The 20,431-nt window shown below is 44.4% G+C and overlaps 2 protein-coding genes across 3 annotated transcripts; one reads left to right on the top strand and one right to left on the bottom strand.

Moving 5' to 3' along the window:
* Positions 1-7,766: 7,766 nt before the first annotated feature.
* Positions 7,767-12,328, top strand: scyl3 (SCY1-like, kinase-like 3). Its single transcript, XM_088393449.1, has 14 exons — positions 7,767-8,194; positions 8,609-8,800; positions 8,881-9,066; positions 9,142-9,255; positions 9,368-9,424; positions 9,504-9,606; positions 9,668-9,779; positions 9,851-9,928; positions 10,091-10,230; positions 10,314-10,495; positions 10,580-10,751; positions 10,821-10,979; positions 11,064-11,719; positions 11,809-12,328. The coding sequence occupies exons 2-14, from the start codon at positions 8,636-8,638 to the stop codon at positions 11,872-11,874; spliced, it is 2,190 nt and encodes a 729-aa protein (XP_088249575.1). The 5' UTR covers positions 7,767-8,194; positions 8,609-8,635; the 3' UTR covers positions 11,875-12,328.
* A 183-nt stretch (positions 12,329-12,511) lies between these two features.
* firrm (fignl1 interacting regulator of recombination and mitosis) lies at positions 12,512-18,886 on the bottom strand. Of its 2 annotated transcripts, none has more exons than XM_088393447.1 (25): positions 18,715-18,886; positions 18,411-18,518; positions 18,146-18,185; positions 17,980-18,068; positions 17,815-17,919; positions 17,605-17,745; positions 17,345-17,507; positions 17,148-17,232; positions 16,830-16,968; positions 16,568-16,657; positions 16,427-16,491; positions 16,189-16,337; positions 15,780-15,909; positions 15,494-15,680; positions 15,101-15,183; positions 14,842-14,893; positions 14,375-14,464; positions 14,102-14,287; positions 13,919-14,038; positions 13,726-13,821; positions 13,539-13,652; positions 13,354-13,461; positions 13,202-13,282; positions 12,983-13,129; positions 12,512-12,833 (listed from the first exon to the last, which is right to left on the bottom strand). In XM_088393447.1, exons 2-25 carry the CDS (start codon positions 18,504-18,506, stop codon positions 12,606-12,608), a joined length of 2,784 nt encoding a protein of 927 aa, XP_088249573.1. In that variant the 5' UTR covers positions 18,507-18,518; positions 18,715-18,886; the 3' UTR covers positions 12,512-12,605. The 2 variants fall into 2 exon arrangements, with proteins under 2 accessions (XP_088249573.1, XP_088249574.1); XM_088393448.1 differs by having other exon boundaries at positions 18,411-18,544.
* Positions 18,887-20,431: the final 1,545 nt, after the last annotated feature.

Raw genomic sequence — 20,431 nt, forward strand, 5'->3', positions numbered from 1 at the left:
GGGGTTAGGTTTAGGGTTTCAAAGCAGGGTTAAGGTTACGGTTTGGGGTTAGAGTTTCAAAGTAGGCTTGAGGTTGGGGTTAGGGTTGAGGTTTGGGTTTAGGGTTAGGGTTTGGGTTTAGGGTTGAGTTAGGATTAGAGTTGAGGTTAGGGGTTAGGGTTGAGGTTTCAAAGCAGGGTGTAAAGCTAGGGTTAGGTTTAGGGTTAGGGTTAGGGTTTCAAAGTAGGGTTAGAGTTACGGTTTGGGGTTAGAGTTTCAAAGTAGGCTTGAGGTTGGGGTTAGGGTTGAGGTTTGGGTTTAGGGTTAGGGTTAGGGTTTCAAAGTAGGGTTAGGGTTAGGGTTAGGGTTTCAAAGTAGGGTTAAGGTTACGGTTTGGGGTTAGAGTTTCAAAGTAGGCTTGAGGTTGGGGTTAGGGTTGAGGTTGGGTTTAGGGTTAGGGTTTGGGTTTAGGGTTGAGTTAGGATTAGAGTTGCGGTTAGGGGTTAGAGTTGAGGTTTCAAAGCAGGGTGTAAAGCTAGGGTTAGGTTTAGGGTTAGGGTTAGGGTTTCAAAGTAGGGTTAGAGTTACGGTTTGGGGTTAGAGTTTCAAAGTAGGCTTGAGGTTGGGGTTAGGGTTGAGGTTTGGGTTTAGGGTTAGGGTTAGGGTTTCAAAGTAGGGTTAGGGTTAGGGTTAGGGTTTCAAAGTAGGGTTAAGGTTACGGTTTGGGGTTAGAGTTTCAAAGTAGGCTTGAGGTTGGGGTTAGGGTTGAGGTTGGGTTTAGGGTTAGGGTTAGGGTTTGGGTTTAGGGTTGAGTTAGGATTAGAGTTGCGGTTAGGGGTTAGGGTTGAGGTTTAAAAGCAGGGTGTAAAGCTAGGGTTAGATTTAGGGTTAGGGTTTCAAAGTAGGGTTAGAGTTACGGTTTGGGGTTAGAGTTTCAAAGTAGGCTTGAGGTTGGGGTTAGGGTTGAGGTTTGGGTTTAGGGTTAGGGTTTCAAAGTAGGGTTAGGGTTAGGGTTAGGGTTTCAAAGTAGGGTTAAGGTTACGGTTTGGGGTTAGAGTTTCAAAGTAGGCTTGAGGTTGGGGTTAGTGTTGAGGTTGGGTTTAGGGTTAGGGTTAGGGTTTGGGTTTAGGGTTGAGTTAGGATTAGAGTTGCGGTTAGGGGTTAGGGTTGAGGTTTCAAAGCAGGGTGTAAAGCTAGGGTTAGGTTTAGGGTTAGGGTTAGGGTTTCAAAGTAGGGTTAGAGTTACGGTTTGGGGTTAGAGTTTCAAAGTAGGCTTGAGGTTGGGGTTAGGGTTGAGGTTTGGGTTTAGGGTTAGGGTTTCAAAGTAGGGTTAGGGTTAGGGTTAGGGTTTCAAAGTAGGGTTAAGGTTACGGTTTGGGGTTAGAGTTTCAAAGTAGGCTTGAGGTTGGGGTTAGGGTTGAGGTTGGGTTTAGGGTTAGGGTTTGGGTTTAGGGTTGAGTTAGGATTAGAGTTGCGGTTAGGGGTTAGGGTTGAGGTTTCAAAGCAGGGTGTAAAGCTAGGGTTAGGTTTAGGGTTAGGGTTAGGGTTTCAAAGTAGGGTTAGAGTTACGGTTTGGGGTTAGAGTTTCAAAGTAGGCTTGAGGTTGGGGTTAGGGTTGAGGTTTGGGTTTAGGGTTAGGGTTTCAAAGTAGGGTTAGGGTTAGGGTTAGGGTTTCAAAGTAGGGTTAAGGTTACGGTTTGGGGTTAGAGTTTCAAAGTAGGCTTGAGGTTGGGGTTAGGGTTGAGGTTGGGTTTAGGGTTAGGGTTTGGGTTTAGGGTTGAGTTAGGATTAGAGTTGCGGTTAGGGGTTAGGGTTGAGGTTTCAAAGCAGGGTGTAAAGCTAGGGTTAGGTTTAGGGTTAGGGTTAGGGTTTCAAAGTAGGGTTAGAGTTACGGTTTGGGGTTAGAGTTTCAAAGTAGGCTTGAGGTTGGGGTTAGGGTTGAGGTTTGGGTTTAGGGTTAGGGTTAGGGTTTCAAAGTAGGGTTAGGGTTAGGGTTAGGGTTTCAAAGTAGGGTTAAGGTTACGGTTTGGGGTTAGAGTTTCAAAGTAGGCTTGAGGTTGGGGTTAGGGTTGAGGTTGGGTTTAGGGTTAGGGTTAGGGTTTGGGTTTAGGGTTGAGTTAGGATTAGAGTTGAGGTTAGGGGTTAGGGTTGAGGTTTCAAAGCAGGGTGTAAAGCTAGGGTTAGGTTTAGGGTTAGGGTTTCAAAGTAGGGTTAGAGTTACGGTTTGGGGTTAGAGTGTAAAGCTAGGGTTAGGGTTAGGGTTTCAAAGTAGGGTTAAGGTTACGGTTTGGGGTTAGAGGGTTAGGGTTGGGGTTAGGGTTGAGGTTTGGGTTTAGGGTTGAGTTAGGATTCGAGTTGAGGTTAGGGGTTACCTAACCTCAAGCCTACTTTGAAACTCTAACCCCAAACCGTAACCTCAAGCCTACTTTGAAACTCTAAACCCAAACCGTAACTCTAACCCTACTTTGAAACCCTAACCCTAAACCTAACCCTAGCTTTACACCCTGCTTTGAAACCTCAACCCTAACCCCTAACCCCTAACCTCAACTCTAATCCTAACTCAACCCTAAACCCAAACCCTAACCCTAACCCTAAACCCAAACCTCAACCCTAACCCCAACCTCAAGCCTACTTTGAAACTCTAACCCCAAGCCGTAACCTTAACCCTACTTTGAAACCCCTACCGTAACCCTAACCCTAACCCTACTTTGAAACCCTAACCCTAAACCCAAACCTCAACCCTAACCCCAACCTCAAGCCTACTTTGAAACTCTAACCCCAAACCGTAACCTTAACCCTACTTTGAAACCCTAACCCCAACCCTAACCCTAACCCTACTTTGAAACCGTAACTCTAACCCTACTTTGAAACCCTAACCCTAAACCTAACCCTAGCTTTACACCCTGCTTTGAAACCTCAACCCTAACCCCTAACCCCTAACCTCAACTCTAATCCTAACTCAACCCTAAACCCAAACCTCAACCCCAACCCAAACCTCAAGCCTACTTTGAAACTCTAACCCCAAACCGTAACTCTAACCCTACTTTGAAACCCTAACCCTAAACCTAACCCTAGCTTTACACCCTGCTTTGAAACCTCAACCCTAACCCCTAACCTCAACTCTAATCCTAACTCAACCCTAAACCCAAACCCTAACCCTAACCCTAAACCCAACCTCAACCCTAACCCCAACCTCAAGCCTACTTTGAAACTCTAACCCCAAACCGTAACCTTAACCCTACTTTGAAACCCTAACCCTAACCCTAACCCTACTTTGAAACCCTAACCCTAACCCTAAACCCAAACCTCAACCCTAACCCCAACCTCAAGCCTACTTTGAAACTCTAACCCCAAACCGTAACTCTAACCCTACTTTGAAACCCTAACCCTAAACCTAACCCTAGCTTTACACCCTGCTTTGAAACCTCAACCCTAACCCCTAACCGCAACTCTAATCCTAACTCAACCCTAAACCCAAACCCTAACCCTAACCCTAAACCCAACCTCAACCCTAACCCCAACCTCAAGCCTACTTTGAAACTCTAACCCCAAACCGTAACCTTAACCCTACTTTGAAACCCTAACCCTAACCCTACTTTGAAACCCTAACCCTAAACCCAAACCTCAACCCTAACCCCAACCTCAAGCCTACTTTGAAACTCTAACCCCAAACCGTAACTCTAACCCTACTTTGAAACCCTAACCCTAACCCTAAACCTAACCCTAGCTTTACACCCTGCTTTGAAACCTCAACCCTAACCCCTAACCGCAACTCTAATCCTAACTCAACCCTAAACCCAAACCCTAACCCTAAACCCAAACCTCAACCCTAACCCCAACCTCAAGCCTACTTTGAAACTCTAACCCCAAACCGTAACCTTAACCTTACTTTGAAACCCTAAACCCAACCCCAACCCTAACCCTACTTTGAAACCGTAACTCTAACCCTACTTTGAAACCCTAACCCTAAACCCAAACCTCAACCCTAACCCCAACCTCAAGCCTACTTTGAAACTCTAACCCCAAACCGTAACCTTAACCTTACTTTGAAACCCTAAACCCAACCCCAACCCTAACCCTACTTTGAAACCGTAACTCTAACCCTACTTTGAAACCCTAACCCTAAACCTAACCCTAGCTTTACACCCTGCTTTGAAACCTCAACCCTAACCCCTAACCCCTAACCTCAACTCTAATCCTAACTCAACCCTAAACCCAAACCTCAACCCTAACCCCAACCCTAACCCTAACCCTCTAACCCCAAACCGTAACCTTAACCCTACTTTGAAACCCTAAACCTAACCCTAACCCAACCCTAACCCTACTTTGAAACCGTAACTCTAACCCTACTTTGAAACCATAACTCTAACCCTACTTTGAAACCCTAACCCTAACCCTAGCTTTACACCCTGCTTTGAAACCTCAAGCCTAACCCCTAACCTCAACTCTAATCCTAACTCAACCCTAAACCCAAACCTCAACCCTAACCCCAACCTCAAGCCTACTTTGAAACTCTAACCCCAAACCGTAACTCTAACCCTACTTTGAAACCCTAACCCTAAACCTAACCCTAGCTTTACACCCTGCTTTGAAACCTCAACCCTAACCCCTAACCCCTAACCTCAACTCTAATCCTAACTCAACCCTAAACCCAAACCTCAACCCTAACCCCAACCTCAAGCCTACTTTGAAACTCTAACCCCAAACCGTAACCTTAACCCTACTTTGAAACCCTAAACCTAACCCCAACCCTAACCCTACTTTGAAACCGTAACTGTAACCCTACTTTGAAACCCTAACCCTAAACCTAACCCTAGCTTTACACCCTGCATTGAAACCTCAACCCTAACCCCTAACCCCTAACCTCAACTCAATCCTAACTCAACCCTAAACCGAAACCTCAACCCTAACCCTAATCCTCTAACCCCAAACCGTAACCTTAACCCTACTTTGAAACCCTAACCCTAACCCTAAACCTAACCCTAGCTTTACACCCTGCTTTGAAACCTCAACCCTAACCCCTAACCCCTAACCTCAACTCTAATCCTAACTCAACCCTAAACCCAAACCTCAACCCTAACCCCAACCTCAAGCCTACTTTGAAACTCTAACCCCAAACCGTAACCTTAACCCTACTTTGAAACCCTAAACCTAACCCTAACCCTACTTTGAAACCGTAACTCTAACCCTACTTTGAAACCGTAACTCTAACCCTACTTTGAAACCCTAACCCTAAACCTAACCTTAGCTTTACACCCTGCTTTGAAACCTCAACCCTAACCCCTAACCTCAACTCTAATCCTAACTCAACCCTAAACCCAAACCTCAACCCTAACCCTAACCTCAAGCCTACTTTGAAACTCTAACCCCAAACCGTAACCTTAACCCTACTTTGAAACCCTAAACCTAACCCTAACCCTACTTTGAAACCGTAACTCTAACCCTACTTTGAAACCGTAACTCTAACCCTACTTTGAAACCCTAACCCTAAACCTAACCTTAGCTTTACACCCTGCTTTGAAACCTCAACCCTAACCCCTAACCTCAACTCTAATCCTAACTCAACCCTAAACCCAAACCTCAACCCCAACCCTAACCTCAAGCCTACTTTGAAACTCTAACCCCAAACCGTAACCTTAACCCTACTTTGAAACCCTAAACCTAACCCTAGCTTTACACCCTGCTTTGAAACCTCAACCCTAACCCCTAACCCCTAACCTCAACTCTAATCCTAACTCAACCCTAAACCCAAACCTCAACCCTAACCCCAACCTCAAGCCTACTTTGAAACTCTAACCCCAAACCGTAACCTTAACCCTACTTTGAAACCCTAAACCTAACCCCAACCCTACTTTAAAACCGTAACTCTAACCCTACTTTGAAACCCTAACCCTAAACCTAACCCTAGCTTTACACCCTGCTTTGAAACCTCAACCCTAACCCCAACCTCAAGCCTACTTTGAAACTCTAACCCCAAACCGTAACCTTAACCCTACTTTGAAACCCTAAACCTAACCCTAACCCTACTTTGAAACCGTAACTCTAACCCTACTTTGAAACCCTAGCCCTAACCCTAACCCTAGCTTTACACCCTGCTTGGAAACCTCAACCCTAACCCCTAACCCCTAACCTCAATCCTAACCTAACCCTACTTTGAAACCCTAACCCTAACCCCAACCTCAAGCCTACTTTGAAACTCTAACCCCAAACCGTAACCTTAACCCTGCTTTGAAACCCTAAACCTAACCCCAACCCTAACCCTATTTTGAAACCGTGACTCTAACCCTACTTTGAAACCCTAACCCTAACCCTAGCTTTACACCCTGCTTTGAAACCTCAACCCCAACCCCTAACCTCAACATTAATCCTAACTCAACCCTAAACCCAAACCTCAACCCTAACCCTAACCTCAAGCCTACTTTGAAACTCTAACCCCAAACCGTAACCTTAACCCTACTTTGAAACCCTAAACCTAACCCCAACCCTACTTTAAAACCGTAACTCTAACCCTACTTTGAAACCCTAACCCTAAACCTAACCCTAGCTTTACACCCTGCTTTGAAACCTCAACCCTAACCCCTAACCTCAACTCTAATCCTAACTCAACCCTAAACCCAACCTCAAGCCTACTTTGAAACTCTAACCCCAAACCGTAACCTTAACCCTACTTTGAAACCCTAAACCTAACCCAACCCTACTTTGAAACCGTAACTCTAACCCTACTTTGAAACCGTAACTCTAAACCTACTTTGAAACCGTAACCCTAACCCTAAACCTACTTTGAAACCCTAATCCTAACCCTAGCTTTACACCCTGCTTTGAAAGCCTTACTCTGTTCGCCACGCCCCCTAGGTAGTGGGCGTGTTCCATTAGTTTGCTCCGCCAACTTGGGGTGGGGCCACCTTATGTTCTCTAAAGTGAACTGAATCTTTAGAGTCGGTTCACTCAAAAGATTTGTTCAAAAGAATCGTTCACCGAATCGTTTGCTACACTTTCTTATTTATTCATTCTTTTTCTTTTTTTTAAACCTCGTGTGGTGTACCTATTGAAGTGTCCATGAGGTGTACCTAATCACAGGCCACTTCATTAGGGAAAAATCATGGTCAAAGCTTAACTGAAAGTGAAAAGTGCCACACCCGCCCTCACCCCCACTTTCTGATTGGCTGTTTGATCTGTGACGTCACTCGGACACTCTGTTAGGTACACCGCCATTTTCAGGTTCGTTGAATGATTCTTTTGAACGAATCTTTTGAGTGAACTGATTCTAAAGATTCAATTCACTTAAAAGATCTGGAATGCACATCACTAGTTGGCTCGTGATGTGGTACATATCACAAGCCGACATGCATTTGGCCGCGTTCTCCTCCACCGCCTTTCTTTTTTTTGGGCCCTTAACATACCACGTTCGAAGTGCATTATGCTCACTTGCACCGCATTATGCATCACTAGCTACACAGCATCCAGCACTTTACCAACTCAGTGGCCTAAGAGGAGAGTGTCCGCCCTGAGACTGGAAGGTCGTGGGTTCAAACCCCGGCCGGGTCATACCAGAGACTATAAAAATGGTACCCATTTCTTCCCTGCTTGGCACTCAGTGTAAGGGGTTGAAATGGGGCCTCACATCCCCAACTGATTTTGTTTTACGGTGAGGTGGGACCAGCTTCAATGCGCATTACCGACACCTACTGGTTGAGGTCATATGAACTGAAAAAAGAACGAATCACTTTAGGAAGTAATTCGTTCACTGAAGAGATTCGTTCTTTTGAACGAATCGTTCACTCACGAGCCAACACTAGAGCCGACACTAACTTCCGCTTTAAACTTCTTGAAGCACAAAAAAAAACGAACAATGTGCAGTATAATAAAATAAATTCATTTTTAAAATGAATAAGTTAAATATAAATTGAACTAAAAAGAAGGGGGAAAAAATCCCAATGCTGTGAATGCCTCCCCCTTGTGTTTCGTGGTTTTATCGATACCGGAAATGTCTGTGTTTACAGCGCGTTAGCATAGTCAGAAGCCATTCGGAGTCCTTTCGTTTTTGTAAACAACAACCTGACCATTTAAATTACTCGCGTGAATTATTAAGTTTCATAACGCCCCGTATGGTGGTTTGGAAGCTGTCCGGGCTACGGCGAGTCGTAGCAATGGCCAGCTGACGAGGCAACTAGCGAGGCTGGCTAACATCTTCCTCGCCGCCAGTGGAGTCAAACAGGTAAATGACGCGTAGAATTGAAAATGTTTCATGTATTTGTCTGACATTAGTGACAACTGTAATGGTGGATCGATAGGTTCTTTGCGCCTAATCTCCCGCGATGTCGTTATTCTGCACGATTATTTTCCTCGTTTGAAATAAACTGGTTGTTTTGCACGCCGTGTTTACAAGACTTGCAAAAACTAACCCAACATGCATGAAGTCAGTATTCATCTGACCGCATAGGTTATTAATGATATTATAATCAATCGCGGTAGAATATGCACGTAAACCAGAACTTCTAAAATTGTGTTTGATGTAACTATTTGCCATTAAGATAGTAAACTACTGTGTATGGTTCGCTACGGTCATGACGCTAATTGTAAAGCCCCATTTCGCCCACCGGTGAGTAACTTTGCACTCTCCCCCCCTCAGGTGTAGTGCGGTGGATGGTGAGCAGCAATGGGCGCCGAGAGCAGCGCCGTGCGGAGTTGCACACCGGAGGAACCGCTCCTGAGCCTACCCTTTGGTCTCACCATGTTCGCTGCAGTGCTCCAGGATGGAAGGGCCGCTTCCGTGTTTGTTCACAAGCGCGGCAATGAAGACAAGGTCAATAAAGCAGCTAAGGTGTGTTGGCTTAGAAAAGAAAAAAATGAAAGCTGTTAGTTGCCTGTTATTAATGCTGTGAAATGACTCCGCCGCTACAGCACCTGAAGACCCTGAGGCACCCTTGCCTGCTGCGCTTCCTGTCCTGCTCGGTGCAGGACGGCAGCATCCACCTGGTGACGGAGCGCGTCAAGCCTCTGGAGCTGCTCCTGGACGGGCTCTCGCCAGAAGAGATCTGCGCCGGAATCTATGACCTCCTGCAGGCAATTGTCTTTCTGCACGAGAGGGTGAGCCAGCTGCAAATGAAGGAGCCTTCTTCCAAAAAATGGAATGTTTGCTTACCTGCCGTCCTGAACCGCCAGGGGAAGTCAAGCCACAACAACGTGTGCATCTCGTCTGTGTTTGTCAGTGAAGATGGACATTGGAAACTTGGAGGGATGGAGACAGTCTGCAAGTTCTCGGAAGCAACTCCAGAGGTACGATGACGCACCTGAAAGGGTGGTTTGTAACTGAGAATTCATTTTTGTGGAAAAAACACGTTGGCCTAAAATGTACATCATAATTGACACATGATGTTCTCTTCCTCAGTTTCTTGTTAGTATTCAGAGCGTGAGAGACGCCAGCTGTGTTCCACCAGAGGAGCAGGTCAGCATATCAAACATACCCACCCCTCCATCACAGTGACTTTTTTTGTAGTGTCTCTAAAGAAAGGTGTTGTTTTTAGGTGGAGGGCTTTAAAATGCTTCCAGATAAAAACGCTCACGCTCGGGACTGTTACGCGTTTGGCTCCATGCTCGAAGCCCTCCTCCCTCTCTTGAATGATTACGGTGAGTAAATTGACCTCAGATGTTTTTCATAAACGTAACTTATGTCTCTTTTTCCATTCAGTGTCACAGGAGCTTTCCGATAGCCTGAAAAAGACCCTGCGGGCAGGCCCGCTGAACTCTGACCCCTCATATCGGCCTCCCCTCAGTTCCCTGCTGACTCACGATTTTTTCAGGTGTGCTCGCGGTTGCGCTGCCGTCACCTGCTTGTTTGCTCAAACTCCCTTACGCTTGCTCTTGTGCGTAGGAACGACTTTCTGGAGGTGATGAACTTTCTGACCAGCCTCACACTGAAGACGGAGGAAGAAAAGAACGAGTTCTTCAAGTAAGGCGCACAATTTGAAAGATTAAATTCAATCTTGTGCTTAGCTCGTTCGGGATCTAAATCTCAGCTCCACTCTTTCTGCGTAGCCCACTCCATATTTTAAGCGAACCCACATGATCAAGGGTCCTGCACCAAATATTCATTTGCATTACGTTTGCGCAGGTTTCTTCTTGACAGAGTCCAGGGCCTCCCAGAAGAGCTGACGGCCGTACGTCTGGTCCCCAAACTCCTCAACTCCCTGGTGTTTGCCGAGCCGATGGCGGTCAAAAGCTTTCTGCCGCATCTCCTAAAGCCAAAGAAGGGTAGGACAAAAGACAAAGCGGGCGTGACACTCTGAGGAATTCAGTCACTAAAGGTTTCTCTTGTCGTGTGCCGGGCGGGACAGATTGCGGTAGCGGTGAAGAATGCCTGCTGTCTGTGTCGCTTTACCGCAAGCACGTCATCCCACAGCTCCTCAAGCTCTTCAGAGTCAACGAGGAGCACGTGCGGATGGTGTTGTTGGCGCACATCCACATCTACGCTCAGTTCTTCTCCCACGAGGAACTGAAGGTTCAGATCCTACCTCAGGTATGATAGGGGAGGACACAATTTCACAGTGACTGCAACCACACACAAACAAAACAGATACATGTTTTTTACCTCCCCGTGTAGGTTTTGCTCGGGATGAGAGACACCAATGACGCTCTGGTCGCCATGACGCTGCAGAGTCTGGCCGTGTTGGTGCCTTTGCTTGGTGCTCAGGTGGTGGTGGGAGGAGAGAGAACTAAGGTCTTTAAACGCTCCACTCCCAAGTTCAGCAGGTCAGCAGAGGCCACGCCGGAAAGTAAGTCAACACGACCAAAGATCACGCAGTTTAAGATGCCGAAGCTGAAAGTTTCTTTTGATTTTGTAGCATCACCCGTCCACATCATCGGAGGCTCCTTCCCTCAGATGGAGCAGCCTTCCAAGGTTTTGAATTTGTTCCCCAGACCGCCTGAAGACCTTAAGGGCAACACGGAGCAATTAATGGGGAGAAGGGAGATTTCAAGAAACACACTGGAAGCGACAACAGGTATAATAACTTAGCTGTCGGTGCACTTATCAAGAATTAAACTGGTTTTATAAAGTATAACAAGCTGGTGTCTTTGTTTTACAGGTATCAGTAAACCTACGTTTCTCTCCTTAAATGGCTTCCGCCAGCACGTTGACGCCGACTCCTCCAGCCCAGAGGAGGCGGCGCACTCACCGAAAGGCCGCAGGGAGGACTGGCCTGACTGGAGCGATCCAGATGAGGGTGAGGATGGAAAGAGCCAGCCGGTCCAGATCCTCATCGAGTCCTCGGATACGGCCAGACTGCACCAGACGGTAGAAGCTGAAGAGCCTTGGGATGATTTTGAGGACAATGACGCCACCTCCGAGGCTTCTCCCGCAACACCGGTTGTATTTACTTCACCCCCTGAAAAACAAACCACTGAGCCACTAAGACTGGGAGCTTCCAAACCCCTCAAACTGGGCACAGCGGCACAACCTGCTAATCAAGCCTCAGTGGACCCCAAGACTGGGGTGCCGCAGAACATGAAGGCCTCGGGAGGTCTCGGCGAGGAGTTCACTATCAAAGTGAAGAAGAAGCAGCAAGAAGCAGACCCAGAGCTGGATTTGTTTGCGGACATGGTGCCGGACATTAAGCTATCCTCTTCGGCTCTGCTCATACTGAGCGCGAGCGGCGACGCCACGTCGACGTTGCGCAATGCTGCTATCGACACATCGACAACAACGCTGTCTGCCAAGTTTGCTGCTACAAGTGAGACTGAGGTGAGTGGTCAAAAACGTGCATTTTAGGCTCTCTGAAGATTCAAAGTCAAAAACAGTGGCCAATGAAAATGTGTCTTTCTGTGTCACAGGCTGAAGCAGAAGGTTGGGGCGATGGGGATGACCTCAACTGGGAGGATGAAAATGGTTGGGGATGACATTAACCAGGAACCCACTCTGGAACTCTCCCCCCCCCCTAAAAGTAATAAACCCTTAAAATATACCAATTCAGATTTTTTGACGCAAGAAGAATGGACCTACCTTTGTTAATTCAACTGGAAGGAATCAATGCTGATCAGATGGGTGGGGGATATAAATGAAGCCATTTTGAATTGCTTGCCAACTGACATGGATGATGCTGACAGAACATGGTGGGGGGAAAAAAGTGCCAACTTTGCTAAGGGCACGTGAAGATCTGGATTTCTCCAACCTGAGTCAGGTTTGATGCCCAGAAGACTTGTTGCACTTTGAATGAATGTGGAGTATGCATCAGATTAATTTATTAGTGGCTTTTTGGGGAAGTTGCTGGTGAAATCAAAGCGTTTACTGTACAGAAGCCTGATTTTGTCTTTTTGGGCCTATTAAAATGTTTACCGTGTTGTAAAACTATAACAGTTTCAGTTTTTCCGTTGACCTACTAAAGTAGGAGTTCCTAATATTATAAATCTATGGAGATGTATAAAACAGTACCATATCCCAGTTTTCATTCATAAGTATTACCTCAGATTTAAACTCGATACTTTCTATACAAAAAGTTTTCATTCATAAGTATTACCTCAGATTTAAACTCGAAACTTTCTATACAAAAATTTAATAATTTGATACGTAAAAAAACAGATAAGCAGCCTTAAAACAGATGAAATGACTTTTCCTATATACAAATAACAGGTCATGAGGGCTGCTTTGCAGATGTGACTGAACGAATGTCGTTTAGAAGCACCTGCAACTCTTGAAGTCTGGATGCCAGCCACGAAGGAGGAGGAGGAGGAGACTCCTGTGTGCCTGTTTTACCTGTAGCAAGCGCATGCAGGGCTCTCAGTGCAGTTTCAGCTGTCTGCATGTTGCGGCTGAACTCCTCATCCCCAACGTTCTCCTGCCGAGCCCGTTTGGCTTGCGGCTGTGCAATAAATGGGAACAACATTTTAACGATAAAGTTTGGCAAAAAGAAATCTAAAGAAAATGATCATTATCGTTGACATTCTAAAATAAAATTCTAAAATAAAACCAAGTAAAATTGATTTAATAACAGCAGGTTACATTACTAACCTCCAAATGAGTCACAGATGGAGCAGAAAGCTCGGTGGAAACCTGTTTTGGGCTGTCCAGCGTCTGGTTGTGTTGCTCTAAAATAGTTTTCTCTGCTTCGATTCTTCCTAGCCGTGCTTCCTTTGCTTCTTCCACTGTGTTAACGGTCTACAACAGAACACATCCACATTCAAATCCAGCCTTTTTGCAGACAATCGCTGACAAACATACTTTTCTTACCTTACGAAGAAAATCCACCACCTTGCTTCTGGTTTCTTCCACACCTAAACTGCAGGAAATGATCTCTTCGTGGTTTGTGACCTTCAAACATCAGCAGGTATGATGGTGGGTAAATACACAAATTTGTAGTATTATCGGCGCTGTTGCTTTACCTCCGCAAAATGAGCAAAAGCCTCCAAAGCGTGCTGATGCAGCAACCAGGGGGAACTTTGTGCTAAGAGCACTCCAAACAAGCTGCTCAACTTGGGAACAATTTCACTCTGGAGATGAGATGGAAAAGTACAAGTCAATTGCAGTATCAATTTAATCCCGTATTCTGATTGGTTGGAGTCTGTACCTGGTTGTCAGGAGGAATAAAGATATTCCCCAGTGATGAAAGGAACTCTAGAGTGGCCAGGAGCAACTCATCTGCACACTTTTGAGATACTACAGCGTCTACACACAACAGGACCTAAAACACACACATACATAAACTACATAACAGTCTCCACTATGTGCTCAAAGTGAATCTAGAATCTACACACCTGAATGATCACAGGCGGGTCTATGTTTTTCACTAAAGGTGCCGTGATTGACAAAAGGAGGCGTAGAGTGACGTGCAACACAGGATGGCTCTGCACCTGTACATTAGAGAGGTACAAACACAATTTAGAGCTTGCAGGTTGAAGTTCAGGATGAACCTAAAAGTGATAAAAACTATTTGTTAGTAGCTTTCACCTGATGTGGTGTCATTCGCTGCCACAGTTGTGTGACTATCCTCAAAGATGATATCGTGCACCGTTCCTCAAGAGGTGACTTTCCTTGAACCACCACTAGGAGGCATTGTAGCACCGCATTCTGGAAACAACAACACAGTCACACATTGCCTGAGGTGACTGTTACTCATAATATTGTGCTCACCAGTTTCCCCACTTGGCCCAGTTTGTGGCCTCCACTTTGCCAGTCACTCAAAGCTTTTTGCGTTAAAGCGATTATGTCTGCCTCCACGCGTTGACGGGCATCATTTGAAAGAGCTCTGAGGAGGACGTGACGCCACACTGGGAGATTTTCAGCCTCGGATGGAGGGAAATGTGTCAAGAATTCCATCTATGTTAAAAAATATATATATATCAAATATACAGATATGCTCCTCACTCCCAAAAAGTGGGACTACTGTATGCGGATCCTGCTAACCTGATGGCTGGGCGTCATGAGGAAAAGCATGCGTCTGAGCAGCAAGCCCAAGTGAGACTTCTGGTAGCACTCAGCCGAGCTAGATTTGACCTGAGGAGGTCGAAGCAAAGAGAAGCGGTGCTCGTTGGCAGTGTGAAAATCAAAGGGGGTTCTGAGATTGGTTGCAAATGTGTGAGATGAGCTTGAATTTGAGGGATTAAGGCAAAGGTGTTCCGGAGACATCAATCGTCACCTCAGTCGGGGTGCCGCTGGGGACCCCGCGGAGAGATTATGGGATTTTGAATTATTTTAGCATCCAAACAGCACTACACCACACTCGGAAGAGAACTTTTAAAACCTTCTTCTCTTGGATCAGATGTCAAAGTTTTAATCAACAGTGTGATGCTACTTTTTGATTCATTGAGTGGTCCTTGAGCAACCCACAAATTTCAGAGATTGGGGCAGGGGTGGTCTTGCAGAATACCCACCAGATGAGCAACAAGGAGGACATGATGAAGACATAGTTCAGCTGTTCCGTACCTACAACAAAACAGACAAATATACATTAAAGTATAAATGATAAATACAAATGAATATTTGATGATTTTGATAAGGTCACATGATTGACGGCATGTAAATAAATGTTTTTCAGACAAAAAAAATCATTGTTAGCGAGCACATTGGCATTTTGAGGGTAAGTAATATAGATCTAAAAGAAAAAGATTAATGCCACAAAGTCATCCTCACCGCGCGGTGAAGCACCACACATCTGTGGCCAACAGAGCAGTCTGAGTGTCAGCCTGCAGCGTGGCCTCCAACAAGCAACGCTCCTAAAATGGAGAAAAAAAATATATAAAAGTGGGTGTATTGAAAACAGAGGGATAAAATGCTATCTCAAATTAAAACCAGTAAAAAAAACAAAGTTTACACTGAATGAGAGGAAATCCCTCCAGCAGGAGCCAAAAGGAGATTAGAGTCAGGAAAAAAAAATAGACGGCAGATTTCACAGCAAATTCGGAAAGTGAAACTGAGGGCCTATTCATTTGAAATGTGCTATTGCGAGAATGCTCTTAAAGTCATTTCATATTTTTTTTTCCTGAGTCCTGATGCAGTTTACAATATAAGCTTCGTAGAACTCACCAGAACAGAGAAGTGTAATGGCGAAAGAACAGCGACGCTGGCGCAAAGGTGCACGCACAGGTGACTGTGCAGAGACACCCAAACTTGGGCCTGCCCTTTCGTCATCACCCCCGGTAACAGCGCCGGCAGCTTCCGCTCGGTGTAGCAATTTCGGAAACTACGGAAAACTGCCCGGTAGAGAGGAAGCCTGGAAACACATGCTCAACATCAATCTACAAAGGTCATATTGAAACTAACCAATCTGGCCCATTTAAAAAGGACAAATGCAGCGTGATGGCAACGTTACCGTGGCGTTTCCTCGGAATGCTGACTGCCGGAGTGCCAAAGCTGCAGCACCTCCTCAGGCTGGGAGGCCAACTGATCCAACACGTTAGCTAGCAAAAGACACTGAGGAAGCTCATGTTGCTGACTCAACCCTGCGTAAAAAAAAAAAAAGTAGAAGTGGTTGTATAATAATAATCATATTTCTTTTATTTAATATTTTTTACTTTTAAAATGGCCATTATTTAAAATGTAAGTTATATTTAAAAAAAGATATATATTTAAATTTGTATTAGAAAACATCATTTTGCATTCTACATTTGAATTTATAATTATACTAACATATCTATTTTCTTTGGCTATGTAATATATTTAAGAAAAAAAGAGAATATTAATAACGCACAGCTTGAATTGGTGAATTTAGACAAACTCACGCAGGTCTTCTTGCAAGACAACTTCGGCAAAAGGCCTGAGAGGTAAGAGTTGAGAAAGAAAGGCCTCCATGGGAACGAGGGCCGCCGCGTTCAGCTCCTCAGAAAGAGGCAGAGGCAATGTAGGAGCACACAAGCTGGGGGGGAATTTACTGAAAGATAGTGGTGACACATTTCCACATTACTCCAAGGTTCCATGACAAATATTCCAATCTGTGACTGTAAATCAGATTGCATGTACCTGATAATCTGGAGATAAAGTTTATGAAAGTTTCCACAAGACCTTGTTAAGAAAGATTTGAATTCCTGTGAAAAGAGCAAAGAATTTGTATTTCAAACTAAGCTGGAGATGATTATGCAACAAGATTTTGTTTTTCCTGACCTTTACATAAAGAACCAAAGTGTTGGCAAATAATCTGCACATCTTTGCAGTTCTCTGGAACAGTTTGTGTTCTGCGCTTTGCGTTGCCTCCTAGCAAAACGCACAAAAGTGCACAAAAGCAAAACATCTTTGACCTTTGACTTGAAAATACCTTCTGTGATAGAAAATACTTTAAGCGAGGGGGGTTACCACAGGAAGTGGCAAGTCATTATTCTATAAATGGGATACAGTTGTGCTGATTGCCAAGCACGCAGTCGCATACCTGCAGACGGGCAAGCGTTATCTGCTCGGCCAGATCGACGGAGTTGTGGAAGGAGGCCAGCAGGTTGTCGCACAGGCTGGAGCTGATGTCGCCGTGGTGCAGATGCTCCTCCACCAGCGAATGGTGCTTCACGCTCTGTCTGAGCAGGGGAAGGACAGTTTCGAATGAGGAGCTGGATGATTTTGTCAATATTGCAATTTTGATTTAATATGCATTTTTTAAGGTCCTCTTTCATTGATAAAGCAAGGGTACAGTAATTTATAGTTATTTGAAGTTCTAAAAACGATATTTTCCTATATATATAGTTCTGGCACTGACTTGATGAGGAACTTCCACGTGTTTGCATGCAGCGCCATGTCCAGGTTGGAGATGACTGAGCAGATGTCCAGGAGGCTGTGTAGTACTGAGGAACATAATGAAAACAAAAGGTTACATTAATTGACAAGGCAAATGAGCTCCATCATGGAAAGAGCGCAAAAGAAACGTGAGGAGGGCATCTCCTCAACTGGTACAACCGATGACGACGTCAGACACTTCCTCTTCAGAGGCATTGTTATCAAGGGATAACCGGTCCAGGAGCTCCAGCAGGGCCTTGTGGAGAGCGTAGGCCTCCTTGAAGAGGCTTTGCAGAAGGTCAGCCACCAGGGAGAAACGGCCGCAGTAGACCACCTCGCTCTCCTGTCGACAATACGCAAATGTCTTTGCAGTTGCTCACACAATAATACATCACAAGAGGGCTCCGATTTTCAAAATTGTTCAGCTCTACGAGACTCACCTTACAGTGCTGAAAAGTGTCTCGCAGAACTTTTAGGATGCATGATGGTAAGGTGCGGATAGACATAAGGTCCAGGACCTCGTCATATGTGCCGACGTGACGCACACATGCCGACATTGCATCGATGATCTGCATCAGTGACTGAAAATAAAGTCAAATCAATATAGAGTGCCAAAACAGATTTTGAAAAATAAAAGTGAGGTAATCTACCTTCAGAATGTTCCTCAGTAATGAACACAGTTCTGGGTTTTGACTGGACAAGCCTCCAACTTGGATTGAAAGCTCTTTCATCATACTTTCAAACATGGTAACCGCCTGCAGATATGGTCAAGAATAACTAACCAGAATTAATCAGTGCAAGTGTATGACATTTACCTTTGGTAAAATTTTGGAGAAGCATTCATTTTCTAGGTCTGTCAGAGCAATGTGAGGAAGGAACATGTCTGTTATTATCTTCAGTACACCTGAAAGGAAGTTGGAGGGGAATCCAAAGATTAAAATTGGTCAAACTGAACTATTGCAAAAAGTAAACATAACTTACGTATATGATCATCCCAGCCCTCAGACTTGTGTTGTAAAGCGTGTACGCAGTTAAAGAAAATCACAGCAAAGAAAGACCATGACGTCAACAGTGAATGAATATTAGCCATTTTTAATTCACATTACAAATGTTGATTTTAATTACAGCACTGGAGTGAAAAATACTGACGTCATCAGCAAGTGGAAGTAAAGGGCAACCTGTCTGGCTGTATTTTAATCTCAATTTTATGGACAGTTACATGACAAGAATGTACCGAGAAGGATATGGTAAGTTTGGGCAGGACAACCTTGAGCTCCTGGCGGCAGGTTTCCTGGCTCCATTGCGCCACCTCGTCCAGGAGTGAGGTGTTAGTCTGGGACATGATGTCACCAGTCTACCGGAGGAGATCGGACATGTTGTCCGAACGATACAAAGGGGTCAATAAAAACAAGTGAGTCACTTGAAAAGTGAGTCAACTTGTAAAGTTCGCCCAACACTTTCGTTCACTCAGTGGGCAATTACGTGGCTAAGCTAATTTGAGCGTTTCATGTAGCACTTTAGCATAGCATTGTCATTAATATCGTACTTACAGACTTAATGGCGAACTTCTGTCGTCTTCTTCATGAGTCACTTCACTGTTGTAGTTCAGTTTGTTTCAACTCAAGTTGAAAACTACATTTTTATTCCTTTGGATTCGCATAAGTTGTTAAGAGTAGCGTTTCATGTTTCGCGCGTGAGTTCTCAAACCGGATGTGATGTCACATCCAGTTTGTCATGGTTTTTCTTGTTTTCTCAATTTTCTTCAATGTCTACGCATATTCGACGCTGATTTCTAAATTGATATTTTTTTTATTCTAGCACGTCAGGTTTTTGAGACAGTTTTGTTATTTATTTGTAAATTAAAAAAAAATAACGGCAGTTTCAGATTCAGTGCAAAAACTGAATCTAAAAAAGGATATTTGTGTTTCTGGTTTAAGATAAATTTCTAAATATGTACAAATATTTACAAACTTTGCATCTGTTTTTTAATACCGTTTTAGTATTGCACCGTCAACACACACACACACAAATGAAACTTGAGTTGATTGTATTTTTTATTCAAAAAAAAATATTGACTGATACACAAACAAGAACACAACAGCAAAACATTGGAATTAAGGAAACAACTTGTGTAAAAAAGGCATGTATTGCACAAATTTAAAAACATAACTTAATGAAACCTTATTTCAATCATTTGCCCTTTGTTGGGCAGGATGCTGAAAAGCAAAAAAAATAATAATAATAAGCAAAAAAATAAAATAAGCATCACTTAGCCATTAAGCAGGGCTTCATCTGGAGATGGCTGAGTAAGAGCTGATGAGCTCAGTGTGTGGGAAAGCTATTGTTTCTTCAATGACAAATACAAATGTGGAGTCAACGCTCACACCTTCACTGCTCTGAGTTTCCCGGCAGCGTACCGGAGGCGTCTGAAGTCGTCGGGCCAGGAAGGAATTAATTTGGAGAAAGTTAAATTTAGCCCAATTTGTCATCTAAATGATGAAATCCACAAGTGCCTTTTAATTTTATCTATGACATCTATTGCTTGTTTTGTCACGATTTCAAAGCGAATTTTATACACTTGAAGGAAGATGATACCTGGCTAATATTGATTACCCGTCATGGACTTGCCCTTATGAAAACACTTCCCCACCTCAGAAACTAAAATGGAGCAGATAACTTTTCCGAGAAAGAGGCTGGGTCTCCGACTCTCCCTCGCTGCCTGTTAGGAGAGTAACGGAGTTTACCGGTTCACAGGAAACTGGCCCCGGTTTGAGGATGCAACCTGGAAGGAAGATAGCCTTTTGTTTTTCTCCATTCAAGGCCACAGGGTAATTGGCTGGGTTGCCAAAATACATGTCGCCTTCGCCGTTCAAGGTGAGGAGGCCTCTGAATCCTCTTCGAGGTTGATTCATGGCAAAACAATGAAGGTGATGATAAAAATGGCTCTAGTCCTTAAGCGCCGACTTGCACCTTTGGGAACTTAAGTCAACTCAATGTACAAAAACACCAGGAAGAGGATATAGTGGTGATTATCTCATCCAAAAAAATCTTAGTGAATTACACTCACCGGCTGCTATATTTAATCCCAGGGAAGAAATTATTTAAATGCTCAAAAGGATACAATATAAAAAATAAAGGCAATGAATGTACAATTTGTTTGTATGCATGATTAAATGCACTATTTCCTAACATTCTGCAAAAACTGCTGAAATAAATGAAAAACAAACACAATGGAGTAGCTGGGATCATTTCAACGCCCCGAGAAAG

The sequence above is a fragment of the Syngnathus floridae genome, chromosome 13 (genome assembly GCF_059516105.1).
Source record: "Syngnathus floridae isolate MCC-2025c chromosome 13, RoL_Sflo_1.0, whole genome shotgun sequence".
NCBI classification, from domain to species: domain Eukaryota; kingdom Metazoa; phylum Chordata; class Actinopteri; order Syngnathiformes; family Syngnathidae; genus Syngnathus; species Syngnathus floridae.

Coding starts and splice junctions, on each gene's coding strand:
- scyl3 (XM_088393449.1), top strand. CDS start 8,636: ATGGGCGCCGAGAGCAGCGCCGTGCGGAGTTGCACACCGGAGGAACCG. Junction 9,607..9,667: donor CCCTCTCTTGAATGATTACG/GTGAGTAAATTG, acceptor TTTTCCATTCAG/TGTCACAGGAGCTTTCCGAT. Junction 11,720..11,808: donor CTGCTACAAGTGAGACTGAG/GTGAGTGGTCAA, acceptor TCTGTGTCACAG/GCTGAAGCAGAAGGTTGGGG.
- firrm (XM_088393447.1), bottom strand. CDS start 18,506: ATGTCCCAGACTAACACCTCACTCCTGGACGAGGTGGCGCAATGGAGC. Junction 18,069..18,145: donor GGGCTGGGATGATCATATAC/GTAAGTTATGTT, acceptor ACTTCCTTTCAG/GTGTACTGAAGATAATAACA. Junction 15,910..16,188: donor TGTCTTGCAAGAAGACCTGC/GTGAGTTTGTCT, acceptor TTTTTTACGCAG/GGTTGAGTCAGCAACATGAG.